Below are 17,149 nucleotides of genomic sequence, written 5' to 3' on the forward strand. Positions count from 1 at the left end.
GACGTAACACATTAGCATCCATTATCACTAGGACATAGATGCATATACATATATATATATAAGATATGCGGTCCTTACACTCATGTAATATACACATTCAGTCACGTAGGTAGTTTGTGCACGTTATAGTTAGAGTTCTTTTAGTGCATCTCTTTCATTTATGTAGGCATCAGCCACCCACGGCCCTATCACACTTCTTTTCACAGTAGTTGCACGTATACGTCATGCTCACACATAGCAACATTAACAACAGACACTGTTTCTATGTGTGTCATCGTACGCATCTAACATAATCCCCACGCCTTTTTGACACACACCCTTAGCTCCAATCAAATGGAGCAACACATCACATGATTGTTTTGGATACAGCACTTCTATTGGTCTAGCGTGACACACCTTAGTCTTACGAAGCTATAGGATTGGACATTTATTATAACATTCCTATTCGTTGAATTATACACACCCTTACTCTGTTAAGAAACATAAGACTATACCTTTTTACAGCGTATCATTTATACGTAGGTGCTATTTACAAATACAATTAAGGAATAACAACGGATATAAAAAAAGCGCATGTCGCAATAATACACTTTACATATACAGCATCACGAATATTCATAACCATTTATAACACTGTGCTTAAACATCTAAGACAACTCATAGAGCTTAGATCTCAGTACTTCTATATATGTCTTTTCTAGTCTATGTGTGTCGAGAGGGATTAGTAGGTTCTATGTATTGGACATTTGTTTTACACATTGTATTGTATCACTGGTATTATCTGTAACATCCGGTTAGAATATCTAGGGAGTGAATTCAAGTAGCACCTGTTCTAATAAGCTACAGCTGATCCCATTAAGCCTACACAGGGGTATATATGTAAGAGACTCCAGTATATTCAATATCATTTGCCTGAGGAAAAAGCGTGGTTAGCGCTTAGAAACGCGTTGCAATTTTACTACAGATGTCATTGTAGATCTGTGTATTTTTTTAATTAAACTTTTTTATCGATACTGGAGTTCTCTGTTTTTTCATCAACCTGATATATTTGAAGTTCACCTCTCATCACGACAGTGCTTTTGGGCGGATTTGTGCACTAGGACACCATATTATTCCTAGTATGCTTCATTTGCACTATAGGGTGCAATACTTTCTGTGAGTATCCATTCGCAAGCTGCAACAGATATTCATCACTGGTTCCACATTGATTTGCACTAGGGGTCGCCCTCTTGTTTTCTCTCTTGATTTCCAGCATGGTTCCTACAGCAGCTTCTGGGATAGGATCAGATTGAGAAATCTTGTAAAATGTAAAAGAAAAAAATAACATTTAAACAGAAATATATTATTTCCACATATAGCAGTCTCAGGAATGGGAAAAAATGTAAATGCTAAAATTGGAAAAAAAAAAGCAAATAGCATAGCCCTCTGAGCATAAAGAAGGCAAGGAGCATATAGGAAGTGAGGTAAAATAAAACTAAATTTTTTGGCGCCAAGAATGATGCACAACGCAAAAGGAAGTTGAGAATTTTTTTGGTGCCAACAACCGGAAATGACGCAACTCGAGTCAAACACAATTTCACGCCAAACAACCTAGCGTTAACTAAGAAACAGAAATATGACTAACTTGCATCATTAAAGTCGCACATTTGTGCCAACAAAATTTCTCGCGCCAAGAATGACGCAATAACAGCATTTCGCGCCATCGAGTCTAAATTTGCCCGCAAGTTTTTAAAAGAAAAAACAAAGTCAAATTGGAAAAAAGACTATACCCCAGGTAAGACAAACTTCCTAAAACATGATTCCCATAACGAAACTGCTGGACTGCAAAGGGAAATACACATAGACCTGACTCATGGCAAATATAAGTAAAATACATATATTTAAAACTTTATATTAATACATAAAGCGCCAAACCATAGCTGAGAGTGTCTTAAATGATACTTACTGAAAGACACCGATCCACATATAGCAGATAGCCAAACCAGTACCGAAAGCCATCAGCAGAGGTAATGGTATATAAGAGTATATCGTCGATCTGAAAAGGGAGGTAGGAGATGAATCCCTAAGACCGATAACAGAACCCTTGAAAAAAAGGATTTCCTGCGAGGGAAACCATAAAAAAAAAAAAAAAAACAAAAAAAAACAATAGGCGACACTCTCTTCACATCCCTCTGACAAACACTGTACTCAGAGGAATTGGGCTACAGAATGCTTAGAAGCGCTTATTAGAAAAAAAAAAAAAAAAAAACAAGCATAAACTTACTTCACCACCTACATAGGAGGCAAAGTTTGTAAAACGGAATTATGGGTGTGGTGAGGGGGGTCTTTAAAGGCATTTTGAGGTTTGGGAAACTATGCGCCTCCTAGTGGGATTGTATATCCCATACGTCACTAGCTCATGGACTCTTGCCAATTACATGAAAGAAAAACATTTTATCTACATATAAAGCTTTAAATAGCCAATATTTGTTTGTGTGTACACGGTTCCTTTAATTTCACTATTCACATAACAAGTATCTCTATACCTGCCATTGGAGTTTTTCCGGAATTAAAAACAATTGGGGAGAAAGATGGAGAAGGAATTCTGCAGGGTGATTTTTCTAAGAAAGTGGGGCTGGCAATACTCCCCAAACTGCATGTTCTTCTTCCACCCTGGATAGGACTTGAGGAGAACTGACCCTATAAAAAATAATAATAATAATAATAATAATAATAATAATAAATATATACACACACATATATATATACAAAAAAAAAAAAAAAGGCATTTTCCTTTTTCATAGAGACTCTTTATATTGGATACAAACATGTAATTATAAATATACACATATACAGTTGTAAAGCACACATTCACATAAGCATGCAACGGCCTTTATTAACGTAAAAAAATAATAATTCAGAAATCAGATAGTGCATATAGTTTTGAAGGGGTATTCCAACCAAAACTGGAATTCACACGTGTGCATTATACTTTTGAAATATACATGAATTAGCAAAAATGCTTATAATAAAAGCTATAGCCGTTTCAAGAGATTATGTATGCTCAGTGCACTCCGTCCTAACCGCGCCAGGCTTTAGCTTTGTTAGGACAGAATAGAATGTCCGAGCCGTTTGGCGTACTGAAGCCAACTGCACTTCCTGGATGGGATTGCAGTCTGGACGGCGTGCCTAGCTTCATAGGGATGCCCCCCTGACCCAATCCCATCATTGAAATCTCGCCATCACGTGCACATTTGCGGGATTTCAATTTAAACGTTCAAATGTAAACAAAATGACCCTGCCACGAAAGGGTTAAAACAGCTTAAAGAGCCTATGGTGTTTGTATCACTTCATAAAAGACAATGTTAATTGCAGACATGATACAAGCCCCACTGACAGGCTGCAGTATTTAAAATGTTGGTGCACTGAGAATATCTAGCTATACTGCACAAGCATGCTCAGAGAAAAATGTTAACACAAACAGTGATCACTTATTAGAAGCATTTTTGCCAATACAAATGTTTCTATCCAAAAGATGTAAATCACCTATGTGCATTTAAATTTTGACCGGAATGTTGCTTTAAAACACGGAAAGGCCCACTCAATGCAGTAGAATTGCATAATTAACAAGTGCATTCAAATAAGCAGTAGAATTTTCGGACAAATTTTTTTTTTCAACCATTTACCGGACCACTATCATGTGACAGACATCAGCCAATCACAGTCTAGTATACTTATAACCTGTGAGCTTGTGCACATTCCAGTAGGATCTTCCCCAGAAAGTGAGACCATAAAATGACACTGCAAAATTTGATAATTGTAGTAAATTGGAAAGGGTCTTAAAAACATAAATTTATGCTTACCAGATAAATTCCTTTCCTTCCAGATAGGGGGAGTTCACGGCTTCATTCCTTACTGTTGGGAAATACAACACCTGTCCACCAAGAGGAGGCAGACACCCCAGCCAAAGGCTTAAATATCCCTCCCTCTTCCTCATCCCAGTCATTCTGCCGAGGGAACAAGGAAAAGTAGGAGAAACATTGGGGTATAAAATGGTGCCAGAAGAATAAAATAAATAGGGGGCCGTCCACATAAAAGAAAAAACAAAAAACGTGCGGGGGCCGTGGACTCTCCCTGTACGGAAGGAAAGGAATTTATCTGGTAAGCATACATTATGTTTTCCTTACTAAGATAGGGAAAGTCCACAGCTTCATTCCTTACTGTTGGGAAAACTATACCCAAGCTCCAGAGGACACTGAATGAATAACAGGAAGGAACAAAAAGGAAGAGAGGCGGACCCTATTTTGAGGCCTGCAAAACTTTTCTCCCGTAAGCTACTTCAGCCGAAGCAAAAACATCAAACTTGTAAAACTTTGACAAAGTGAGGACCAGGTAGCCGCTTTACAAATCTGATTCAGAGGTCTCGCTCTTAAAGGCCCAAGAGGAAGCCACTGCTCTAGTGTTATGAGCAGTTATCCTCTCAGGACGATGTCCTGCGGTCTTGTAAGCTAAGCGGATGACATTCCTTAACCAAAAAGGTAGGGAAGTCGAAGTAGCCTTCTGCCCCTTACGCTTCCCCGAATAGACAAAGAGGAAGATTGTCTAAACTCCTTAGTAGCCTGAAGATAGAACTTCAAGGCGTGAACCACATCTAAAAATTGTGAAGTAAGCGATCCTTCGATGAAGGATTAGTACACAAGGAAGGAACCACAATCTACTGATTGATGTTGCTATCTGACAACCTTAGGAGGCAAACCCCCCCGCCAACTAAATATAGTACGTAAAACTGCCTTATCTGCATGAAAAATCAGATAAGGGGGTTCACATTGCAAAGTGGAGAACTCAGAAACTCTGCACGCAGAGGCAATAGCCAATAAAAAGAGAACCTTCCAAGATAACAATTTGAGCCTCTGCATTCCGTTGACATTAAAACGGAACCTGTTGCAAAACCCGAAGAACAAGATTTAGGCTCCAAGGAGGAGCCCTAGATCTAAAAACACAGGTCTGATCCTAATCAGAGACTTAAGGACTGTTTGTCTCGAAGCTCAGTCAGTCTCTTGCGCAATAAAACCGACAGGGACGAAATCTGTGCCCTCAGGGAACTAGCAGAAAGGCCCTTCTCCAGCCCATCCTGGAGAAAAGATCAGATCATGGCAACCTTAAATCTGTGACAGGAAAAAAACATGCTCCTCACACCAGAATAAGTATGTCCTCCACACCTTGGGGTAGATACGCTGAGTAACTGGTTTACAAGCCGAGTAAGTATCTATGACACTGTCAGAGAAACCTCTCTTGGTTAAGACTAAGTGTTCAATTCTCCACGCAGTCAGCCTCAGAGAATCTAGATTTTGATGAACAAATGGACCTTGTATCAGCAGGTCTCTGCGACAAGGTAATTTCCACAGTGGAGAGGAGGACATCCCCACTAGATCCGCAAACCACGTCATTCGCGGCAACGATGGAGCAATCAGGATAACCGATACCCGCTCCTGCTTAATGCGGGCCACTACTCGAGGAAGAAGCGGTAATGGAGGAAAAAGATGAGTTTAAACCTCCAGGGCACTGCTAGTGCATATATTAGATCCGCTTGGGGAACCCTCGACCCGTACTTGGGTAGCTTGGTATTGAGACGGGATGCCATGAGATCTCTCAGGCGTCCCCCACTTGCTGCATATCTCTGCAAACACCTTGGGATGGAGAGACCATTCCCCTGGATGGAAGGAAGGATTGCCTGCTGAGAATATTCGCCTCCCAGTTGTCCACACCCGGAATGTGGATCCCTGACAGCGAACAGTTGTGGCCTCCACCCACTTCAGAATCTGAGATACTTCCTTCATCGCCAAGGAACTTCTCGTTCCTCCCTGATGGTTGATGTAAGCCACCGCGGGGTTATTGTCGTATGATTGGAATATGATAAACTGGGACGAACCCAGAAGTGGCCAAGCCTTCAAGGCTTTGAAGATTAGCTGTAGTTCCAAAATATTGATCGGGAGGGAGGACTCCTCCTTAGTCCACAACCTCTCTGCCTTCCTGGCACCCCAAACAGCTCCCCATCCGGATAGGCTTGCGTCTGTAGTCACAATCTCCCAAGGATGGTCTTAAGAAGCACGTCCCTCGGGACAGATCTGGACAGAGCCACCAAGAGAGCGATTCTCTCGACTGGCTGTCTAATACAATCGGTTGAGACAGATCTGAATGATCGCCATTCCACTGCCTCAGCATGCACAGTTGTAAAGGTATGAGACGGAACCTGGCAAAAGGAATGATGTCTATGCAGGACAACATGAGTACAATCACCTCCATACACCGAGGCACAGAGGGACTCAAGGGAAGTCCGGAGGGCAAGACATGTCAAAGTTAGCTTGCAACGTCTCCGATCTGTTAGAAATATTCTCATAGATATGGAGTCTATTCTAGTACCCAGGAATTACACCCTGGTACTTGGGATAAGAGAACTCTTTTCCAAGTTTATCTTCCATCCATGTGATCGAAGAAGGCTGAGAAGGGACTCCAAGAATTATTCTGCAAGACGAAAGGATGGTGCTTGCACCAGAATATCGTCCAAGTATAGGGCTACTGCAATACCCTGAGTTATGGCAACGGCTAGAAGAGCCCCCAGAACCTTCGTAAACATTCTTGGACCAGTAGCTAGGCCTAATGGAAGGGCAATGAACTGGAAGTGCTGGTCCAGGAATGCAAACCTCAGAAACTGAAAGTGTTCCCTGTGGATTAGAACATGAAGGTAAGCGTCCTTCAGATCTATATAGTGGCCAGAAACTGGCCTTCCTGAATTAAAGGAAAGATGGACCTTATCGTCTCCATCTTGAAGGAAGGGACACTGAGAAATTTGTTTAAGCACTTTAGGTCCAGAATTGGGCGGAAAGTTCCCTCCTCCTTTGGGACCACAAAAAGGTTGGAATAAAACCCCAAACCTCTTTCTTCGATAGGCACCGGGTCAACAACCAAGGAGGATAGATCCTGAATGCAGCCTAGAAAGGAATCCCTCTTTTATGGTCTAGTAGACAGCTTCAAAAGGAGGAATCTGCCCCATGGCAGATGAGATTTGAAGCCTCTCTTGTATCCCTGAGATACCACCTCCAGGACCAACGGATCTTCTACGTCCTTGAACCAGGCGTCTGTCTCTTTTTTTTCTTTCTTCAGTCTGCCCCCTACACAATCCAATCCCGGATCAGGGGCCGCCCCTTCATGCCGATTTGTTTTCGGTAGGCTTTGCTTGGATTTATTCCAGGACTGAGCCGGCTTCCAAGTACTCTTGGGTTGCTCGGGCTCCTAACGTGACAAAAAGGCAAAGAATGAGGAAGTGGGAGGGATATTTAAGCCTTTGGCTGGGGTGTCTGCCTCCTCCTGGTGGCCAGGTGTTGTATTTCCCAACAGTAAGGAATGAAGCTGTGAACTCTCCCTACCTTAGGCCTAGATTTGGAGTTTGGCGGTAGAAGGGCTGTTAACGCTCCGCGGGCTTTTTTCTGGCCGCACCATAAAATTAACTCTGGTATCGAGAGTTCAAAAAAATGCTGCGTTAGGCTCCAAAAAAGGAGCGTAGAGCATTTTTACCGCAAATGCAACTCTCGATACCAGAGTTGCTTACGGACGCGGCCAGCCTCAAAAACGTGCTCGTGCACAATTCTCCCATAGGAAACAATGGGGCTGTTTGAGCTGAAAAAAAACCTAACACCTGCAAAAAAGCAGCGTTCAGCTCCTAACGCAGCCCCATTGTTTCCTATGGGGAAACACTTCCTACGTCTGCACCTAACACCCTAACATGTACCCCGAGTCTAAACACCCCTAACCTTACACTTATTAACCCCTAATCTGTCGCCCCCGCTATCGCTGACCCCTGCATTATATTATTAACCCCTAATCTTCCGCTCCGTAAACCGCCGCAACTTACATTATCCCTATGTACCCCTAATCTGCTGCCCCTAACACCGCCGACCCCTGTATTATATTTATTAACCCCTAATCTGCCCCCCTCAACGTCGCCGACACCTGCCTACACTTATTAACCCCTAATCTGCCGAGCGGACCTGAGCGCTACTATAATAAAGTAATTAACCCCTAATCCGCCTCACTAACCCTATCATAAATAGTATTAACCCCTAATCTGCCCTCCCTAACATCGCCGACACCTAACTTCAATTATTAACCCCTAATCTGCCGACCGGACCTCACCGCTATTCTAATAAATGTATTAACCCCTAAAGCTAAGTCTAACACTAACACCCCCCTAACTTAAATATAATTTAAATCTAACGAAATTAATTAACTCTTATTAAATAAATTATTCCTATTTAAAGCTAAATACTTACCTGTAAAATAAATCCTAATATAGCTACAATATAAATTATAATTACATTGTAGCTATTTTAGGATTAATATTTATTTTACAGGCAACTTTGTAATTATTTTAACCAGGTACAATAGCTATTAAATAGTTAAGAACTATTTAATAGTTACCTAGTTAAAATAATAACAAAATTACCTGTAAAATAAATCCTAACCTAAGTTATAATTAAACCTAACACTACCCTATCAATACATTAATTAAATAAACTACCTACAATTACCCTAACACTACACTATCAATAAATAAATTAAATACAATTGCTACAAATAACTACAATTACATAAACTAACTAAAGTACAAAAAATAAAAAAATATTTACAAACATAAGAAAATTACAACAATTTTAAACTAATTACACCTACTCTAAGCCCCCTAATAAAATAACAAAGACCCCCAAAATAAAAAATTCCCTACCCTATTCTAAATTAATAAATGTAAAAGCTCTTTTACCTTACCAGCCCTGAACAGGGCCCTTTGCGGGGCATGCCCCAAGAAAATCAGCTCTTTTGCCTGTAAAAAAAAAAACATACAATACCCCCCCCCCAACATTACAACCCACCACCCACATACCCCTAATCTAACCCAAACCCCCCTTAAATAAACCTAACACTAAGCCCCTGAAGATCTTCCTACTTTGTCTTCACCATCCAGGTATCACCAATCCGTCCTGGCATCCGGTGCTGAAGAGGTCCAGAAGAGGCTCCAAAGTCTTCCTCCTATCCGGCAAGAAGAGGACATCCGGACCGGCAAACATCTTCTCCAAGAGGCATCTTCGATCTTCTTCCATCCGGTGCGGAGCGGGTCCATCTTGAAGCAGCCGACACGGATCCATCCTCTTCTTCCGTTGTCTCCCTACGAATGACGGTTCCTTTAAGGGACGTCATCCAAGATGGCGTCCCTCGAATTCCGATTGGCTGATAGGATTCTATCAGCCAATCGGAATTAAGGTAGGAATATTCTGATTGGCTGATGGAATCAGCCAATCAGAATCAAGTTCAATCCGATTGGCTGATCCAATCAGCCAATCAGATTGAGCTCGCATTCTATTGGCTGATCGGAACAGCCAATAGAATGCGAGGTCAATCTGATTGGCTGATTGGATCAGCCAATCGTATTGAACTTGATTCTGATTGGCTGATTCCATCAGCCAATCAGAATATTCCTACCTTAATTCCGATTGGCTGATAGAATCCTATCAGCCAATCGGAATTCGAGGGACGCCATCTTGGATGACGTCCCTTAAAGGAACCGTCATTCGTCGGGAGACAACGGAAGAAGAGGATGGATCCGCGTCGGCTGCTTCAAGATGGAGATCGAAGATGCCGCTTGGAGAAGATGTCTGCCGGTCCGGATGTCCTCTTCTTGCCGGATAGGAGGAAGACTTTGGAGCCTCTTCTGGACCTCTTCAGCACCGGATGCCAGGACGGATCGGTGATACCTGGATGGTGAAGACAAGGTAGGAAGATCTTCAGGGGCTTAGTGTTAGGTTTATTTAAGGGGGGTTTGGGTTAGATTAGGGGTATGTGGGTGGTGGGTTGTAATGTTGGGGGGGGGTATTGTATGTTTTTTTTAACAGGCAAAAGAGCTGATTTTCTTGGGGCATGCCCCGCAAAGGGCCCTGTTCAGGGCTGGTAAGGTAAAAGAGCTTTTAACTTTTTTAATTTAGAATAGGGTAGGGCATTTTTTTTATTTTGGGGGTCTTTGTTATTTTATTAGGGGGCTTAGAGTAGGTGTAATTAGTTTAAAATTGTTGTAATATTTTTCTTATGTTTGTAAATATTTTTATTTTTTGTAACAGTTCTTTTTATTTTTGTACTTTAGCTAGTTTATGTAATTGTAGTTATTTGTAGCAATTGTATTTAATTTATTTATTGATAGTGTAGTGTTAGGTTAATTGTAGGTAATTGTAGGTAGTTTATTTAATTAATTTATTGATAGGGTAGTGTTAGGTTTAATTATAACTTAGGTTAGGATTTATTTTACAGGTAATTTTGTTATTATTTTAACTAGGTAACTATTAAATAGTTCTTAACTATTTAATAGCTATTGTACCTGGTTAAAATAATTACAAAGTTGCCTGTAAAATAAATATTAATCCTAAAATAGCTACAATATAATTATAATTTATATTGTAGCTATATTAGGATGTATTTTACAGGTAAGTATTTAGCTTTAAATAGGAATAATTTATTTAATAAGAGTTAATTTATTTCGTTAGATTTAAATTATATTTAAGTTAGGGGGGTGTTAGTGTTAGGGTTAGACTTAGCTTTAGGGGTTAATCCATTTATTATAGTAGCGATGAGCTCCGGTCGTCAGATTAGGGGTTAATAATTGAAGTTAGGTGTCGGCGATGTTAGGGAGGGCAGATTAGGGGTTAATACTATTTATGATAGGGTTAGTGAGGCGGATTAGGGGTTAATTACTTTATTATAGTAGCGCTCAGGTCCGCTCGGCAGATTAGGGGTTAATAAGTGTAGGCAGGTGTCGGCGACGTTGAGGGGGGCAGATTAGGGGTTAATAATTATAATATAGGGGTCGGCGGTGTTAGGGGCAGCAGATTAGGGGTTAATTATTGTAAGTAGCTGGCGGCGACGTTGTGGGGGGCAGGTTAGGGGTTAATAAATATAATACAGGGGTCGGCGGCGTTAGGGGCAGCAGATTAGGGGTACATAAGTATAACGTAGTTGGCGGTCGGCAGATTAGGGGTTAAAAATTTTTAATCGAGTGGCGGCGATGTGGGGGGACCTCGGTTTAGGGGTACATAGGTAGTTTATGGGTGTTAGTGTACTTTAGGGTACAGTAGTTAAGAGCTTTATGAACCGGTGTTAGCCCAGAAAGCTCTTAACTCCTGCTTTTTTCAAGCGGCTGGAGTTTTGTCGTTAGAGCTCTAACGCTCACTTCAGAAACGACTCTAAATACCGGCGTTAGGAAGATCCCATTGAAAAGATAGGATACGCAATTGACGTAAGGGGATCTGCGGTATGGAAAAGTCGCGGCTGAAAAGTGAGCGTTAGACCCTTTAATCACCGACTCCAAATACCGGCGGTAGCCTAAAACCAGCGTTAGGAGCCTCTAACGCTGGTTTTCACGGCTAACGCCAAACTCTAAATCTAGCCGTTAGGAAGGAAACTTCATGCTCTTTATGAACCATTAACGTTTATTTTGACTTAAGTGTCCCTTTAAACTCACTTCTATTATCAAATGTACATTGTTATTTTGGTCGCAAATATGTACATATCCAATACTATTGGGAGCTAGCTGGCGATTGGTGGCTACAGAAATGGTTCTTGTCATTGGCTCACCAGTGTTTAGCTAGCTCTCCAGTAGTGAATTGCTGGTCTGGAGCCGACTTTAACCCCCTGCAAAGGGATTAACTACAAAGTAGTTGAACACACAGTTTAATAAAACACTCCTAATGGAGCACTCATTTTACACTTTTATATATCTTTAAAGTCAAAGCATAATTAATGAAGGACAATTTGAGGAAGTTTAGTAGGACTGCATTATTGAAAGCTCAACCCCCCCCAAAACATAGCAATATGCACAGGATAAAAAACAATCTTACCGAACTTGGAGTTTGCATTGGACTCCTGCAACGGACAGGAGATAGATCTAATGAACAAAGCACTCCGATAGGTGGTGGGTCATATGGCCCTGCCCGTGGGGAAGGTGGAGATGAACCCTCAGATAAACTGCCACGTCCATCTAAAAATAACTTTCTTCTTAGTGAAGATGCACTCAGATTTTCCTGGGATTGATCTGCACTCTCAGCACCTCTGAAATATTCTCCTATAAAAAGTGTAGTTGATTACGGTTTTATAAGTGTGCAAGAGTAGTACTGCAAGGTAAAGAGCACTCGTTTCCCTAGTTGTAAGCAGTTAAATACAGTCAGTCATGAAATATGGACATTAAATTCAAAATCTTCCTTTGATTTGAAAGAGCGGTTTATTTACTTTTTAAGTAGAGAAACAGAGCTGTGCACAAATCTTTCAAAACTAATATTTGTGGAAATTCATTCATCTTCTTTCAATTTAGTTTCTGCATTCGCTTTTATATTTGTTTTATGAAAACTAAATAAATATTTTTTCGGTACAAATTTATATGCTCCAGAATGAATTAACAAGCCTTATAAGCATTAGCCATGAACTTGTAAACCAGCACAAAAATGCAAGAGGTATGGATTGAGCTCCTACAATGTTTATGATCCTCACAACTTGTAATCAATCTGGCCCAAAGTGTTCACTATGTTTCCAACTCTCTAGGTGGATATATATGATCACAAGACACTGAAGATTAGCTTCATATGCGTGATTAAAATAAAATTCCCTTAGCTGGTGACAATGGTTAATAAAATTACCAGCAAGGGTTTTAAAAGGAAACAAATGTTTAGTTATGTGTAGTAAAAAAGCTCTGCAGTATACTTATTATTTAGTCTCATTTTTCATGTAATTTGGCCTCAAATTTTTCTTTTTTTTTATTCGGAGAGCTGGAAATCTATCATGCTGACTTCTCAAGGTCAACCTTGCTACATAGGTTTAGCACTTTAACAGAATTACAATTCAATTTGTACTAAGTTAATGACAATGACTAGACTAGCTATCTAGAGACTCAAGCTTAGATCGACACCCCCAGATAAGGCAAGTGGTGGATAGAATTTGCAATTTGCAGCAAACGCGCTGTGAGCTTATTTTAAAAAGGGACACTGAACCCAAAATTTTTTTCGTGATTCAGATAGAGCATGACATTTTTAAAAACTGTCTAATTTACTCCTATTATCAAATTTTCTTCTCTCTTGGTATCTTTATTTGAAATGCAAGAATGTAAGTTTAGATGCCGGCCCATTTTTGGTAAACAACCTGGGTTGTCCTTGCTGATTGGTGGATAAATTCATCCACCAATAAAAAAAGTTCTGACCAGAGTTCTGAACAACAAAAAAAAGAAGAATAGATGCCTTTTTCAAATAAAGATAGCAAGAGAACGAAGAAAAATTTAATAGGAGTACATTAGAAGGTTGCTTAAAATAGCATGCTCTATCTGAATCACGAAAGAAAAAGATTTAGGTTCAGTGTCCCTTTAAATAGGTTTAGACTTGGCTGATATGTCTTTCTATAAGACAAGAGAAAAATCAAAGCGTTAACTGTACCTTTAACACAAAAACTTGCAGCAGCATTCACCTTTTTTGTAAATGTATTATACGTAGCCGATACACAGAAATTTGTCAGATTTGTTTTTAAAAAGGAGGAAGTTTGGTTTATTTCAATAAGACAAAATAGGAAGAAAAAGCAAATTATTCTTACCAGATCATTTAATTTCCTTCTGTATAAGGAGAGTCCACGGCATCATTCCTTACTGTTAGGAAATACTGAACCTGGCCACCAAGAGGAGGCAGATACCCCAGCCAAAGGCTTAAATACTTCTCCCACTTCCCCTATCCACCAGTCATTCTGCTGAGGGAACAAGGAACAGTAAGATAAATATCAGGGTATAAAAGGTGCCAGAAGAAAACACAAAATCTAGGGGGCTGCCCATCGGAGAAACACGGGCGGGAGCCGTGGACTCTCCTTATACAGAACGAAATGAAATTATCTGGTAAGCATAATTTGTGTTTTCCTTCTTAATACAAGGAGAGTCCACGGCTTCATCCCTTACTATTGGGAAACTTATACCCAAGATCTAGAGGACTCTGAATGATAACGGGAGGGCACCTCAGCCTGCAAAACATCTCTCCCGAACGTTGCTTCAGCTGAACCAAAAACATTAAACTTGTAGAATTTAGAAAAAAAGTGTGTAAGGAGGACCAGGTAGCCGCCTTACAAATCTGATCCATAGAGGCCTCGTTCTTAAAGGCCCAAGAGGAAGCCACTGCTCTAGAAGAATGAGCCGAAATTTTCTGAGGAGGTCTATGTCCCACTTTTTCATAGGCTAAGCGGATAAGACTCCCCCACCAAAAAGATAAGGAAGTCGAAGAGACCTTCTGACCCTTACCTTACGCTTCCCAGAATATGCCACAAACAAAAAAGAAGTCCGTCTAAAATCCTTAGTAGCTTGAAGATAAAACTTCAAGGCACGAACCACGTCCAAATTATGAAGTAAACGTTCCTTCGAAGAAGAAGGGACCACAATCTCTTGATTGATGTTGCGGTCTGACACAACTTTAGGGAGAAACCCTAACTTAGTACGTAGGACAGCCTTATCCGAATAGAACACAAGATAAGGAGGCTCACATTGAAAGGCGGCAGGTATTTTCCGCGCCGAGGCAATAGCCAGTAGAAAGAGAACCTTCCAGGACAACAATTTAATATCAATGTCATGCATAGGCTCAAATGGAGCCAGTTACAAAAAAACGTTAAGAACCAGATTCAGACTCCAAGGAGGAGCTGAAGATCTGAACACAGGTCTGATCCTAATCCGAGCCCTAACAAAAGACTGAACATCTGTAAGCTCAGAGAACCTCTTGTGCAGTAAAGCAGACAAGGCCGAAATCTGACCCCTCAGGGAACTGGCCAAAATACCCTTCTCCAGACCATCCTGGAGAAACAGAATCCTGGCAACCTTAACTTTATGCCAAGGAAAACCACGCTTTTCACACCAGAAGAAGTAGGTTCTCCACACCTTATGATAGATGAGAAAAGCAACTAGTTTACGAGCTTGGATGAGAGTATCAATAACTCAGAAAAACTCTTGGCAAGGACTAAGCATTCAACCTCCATACATTCAGCCTCAGAGAACCTAAATTTTGATGAACAAAAGTACCTTGTTCCAGCAGATCCCTGTGACAAGGTAACATCCTCACTAGGTCCGCAAACCATATCCTTCGCGGCCACATTGGAGCAATCTGTATTACTGATGCCTGCTCCTGCTTGATGCGGGTCACAACCCGAGAAAGGAGTGGCAATGGCGGAAAAAGGTATATTAGATTGAATCTCCAAGGCACCGCTAATGAATCCATTGGCTCCGCCTGAGGGTCCCTGGACCTCGACCCATATCTGGGTAGTTTGTTATTGGGACAAGACGCCATGAAATCTATCTCCGTCGTCCACCACCTGTAGCATATCTCTACAAACACTTCAGGATGGAGAGATTATTCCCCCGGATGAAGGAATTGTCTGCTGAGAAAATCCGCTTCCCAGTTGTCCACACCCGGAATGTGGATCGCTGACAGCGAACAGCTGTGGGCCTCCGCCCACTCCAGAATCTGAGAAACTTCCCTCATTGCTAGGGAGCTTCTCATTCCCCCCCTGATGGTTGATGTAAGCCACCGAGGTTATATGGTCTGATTGGAATCTGATAAACCGGGACGAACACAGAAGAGGCCAAAGCCTTCAGACAGGAGATTATTAGAGCAGAGAGCCCTAGAGAGGTGCGCTTGTGTGGAGCTAAATACAAGTCCCCAGGTAACGGCAGCGCTCTTGATAGTAGGTGTAGAGATAAGCCCTGTAGAAAACAGAAGCAGAGAGGCGCCAAATAGAACAATACTGTCTGGTGTAATAAAAAAGGTACAGCACAACAGAGGAAACCCCCCTAAATAGGACCTACTCACAGGGGCAGCGGCACAACCGGAGTGCCAAACACAGCAGATCAGAACTGTTACGAGTCGTCAGACAGACACGACAATACATCACAGGTGTGGATGCAGGAAGTCAGATGGCCATACGATCCGCTCCAATCGCAATGATCTGACCTCACACTGCTAAACTTCAGTGTAACAGAAGACCACAGAAAACCGCAAAAAAAAAATAATATATATATATATATACTGTAAGCAATGAGACTAATGCCACAGCGCCCATTGTAGATTGCTCGAAGCTCCAAAATGTTGATCGGGAGGGAGCGTTCCTCCTGAGACCACAGGCCCTGTGCCTTTTTTGCCTCCCAAACAGCTCCCCATCCTGAGAGGCTCGCGTCCAGTCGCAATCTCCCAGGATGGTCTTAGAAAGGATGTCCCTCAGGATAGATAATCTGGACAGAGCCACCAAGAGAGCGATTCTCTCGACCGGCTGTCCAGGGAAATCTGTTGAGACAGATCTGAATGATCGCTGTTCCACAGCCTCAGCATGCACAGCTGTAGTGGTCTGAGTTGGAACCTGGCAAAAGGAATTATGTCCATGCTGGACACCATGAGACCAATTACCGCCATACATTGAGCCACAGATGGCCTTAAGGAGGTCCGGAGGACAAGACATGCCAAAGCTAGCTTGCACCGTCTCTGGTCGGTTAAAAATATCCTCATGGATATTGAATCTATTTTAGTACCCAGGAATTCTACCCGGGTGCTTGGAATGAGAGAACTCCTCTCTAAGTTTATCTTCCATCCATGTGATCGAAGAAGAGATAGAAGAGATACCGATTGGTCCTCTACTAACCAAAAGGATGGTGCTTGAACCAGAATGTCGTCCACGTAGGGAGCTACTGTTATACCTTGGGTTCTGGCGAAGGCCAGGAGAGCTCCTAGAATCTTTGCAAAGATTCTTGGGGCTGTAGCTAGAGCAAACCGAAGTGCAAGTGCTGATCCAGGAACGCAAACCTTAGGACCTTATTGTCTCCATCTTGATTGAGGGGACATTGAGAAATTTGTTTAAGCACTTATGTCCAGAATTGGGTTGAAAGTTCCCTCTTTCTTTTGGACTACAAACAGGTTTGAGTAGTACCCCAAACATCTTTCTGCGATAGGAACCAGGACAATGACCCCAAATGAGGACATATACCGCACGCAGCCCAGAAAGGCTTCCCTCTTTTTGGTTTTAAAGACTGGCTTGAGAGGAGAAATCTCCCGTTGGATGGATGAGATTCGAAACCTTTTAT

At 41.5% G+C, this 17,149-nt stretch overlaps 1 protein-coding gene across 3 annotated transcripts in view; it reads right to left on the reverse strand.

The window, feature by feature from the left end:
• Positions 1-17,149, reverse strand: part of BORA (BORA aurora kinase A activator) — a 94,269-nt gene that overhangs the window by 44,964 nt on the left and 32,156 nt on the right. For all 3 annotated transcript variants that reach the window (XM_053707932.1, XM_053707931.1, XM_053707934.1), the window contains 2 exons: positions 11,913-12,136; positions 2,526-2,679 (listed from right to left, as the gene is read on the reverse strand). In XM_053707932.1, the coding sequence (XP_053563907.1) occupies positions 2,526-2,679; positions 11,913-12,136 (378 nt within the window). The remainder of the gene's footprint in view (positions 1-2,525; positions 2,680-11,912; positions 12,137-17,149) is intronic.

Source organism: Bombina bombina, chromosome 3, assembly GCF_027579735.1.
Source record: "Bombina bombina isolate aBomBom1 chromosome 3, aBomBom1.pri, whole genome shotgun sequence".
NCBI classification, from domain to species: Eukaryota; Metazoa; Chordata; class Amphibia; order Anura; family Bombinatoridae; genus Bombina; species Bombina bombina.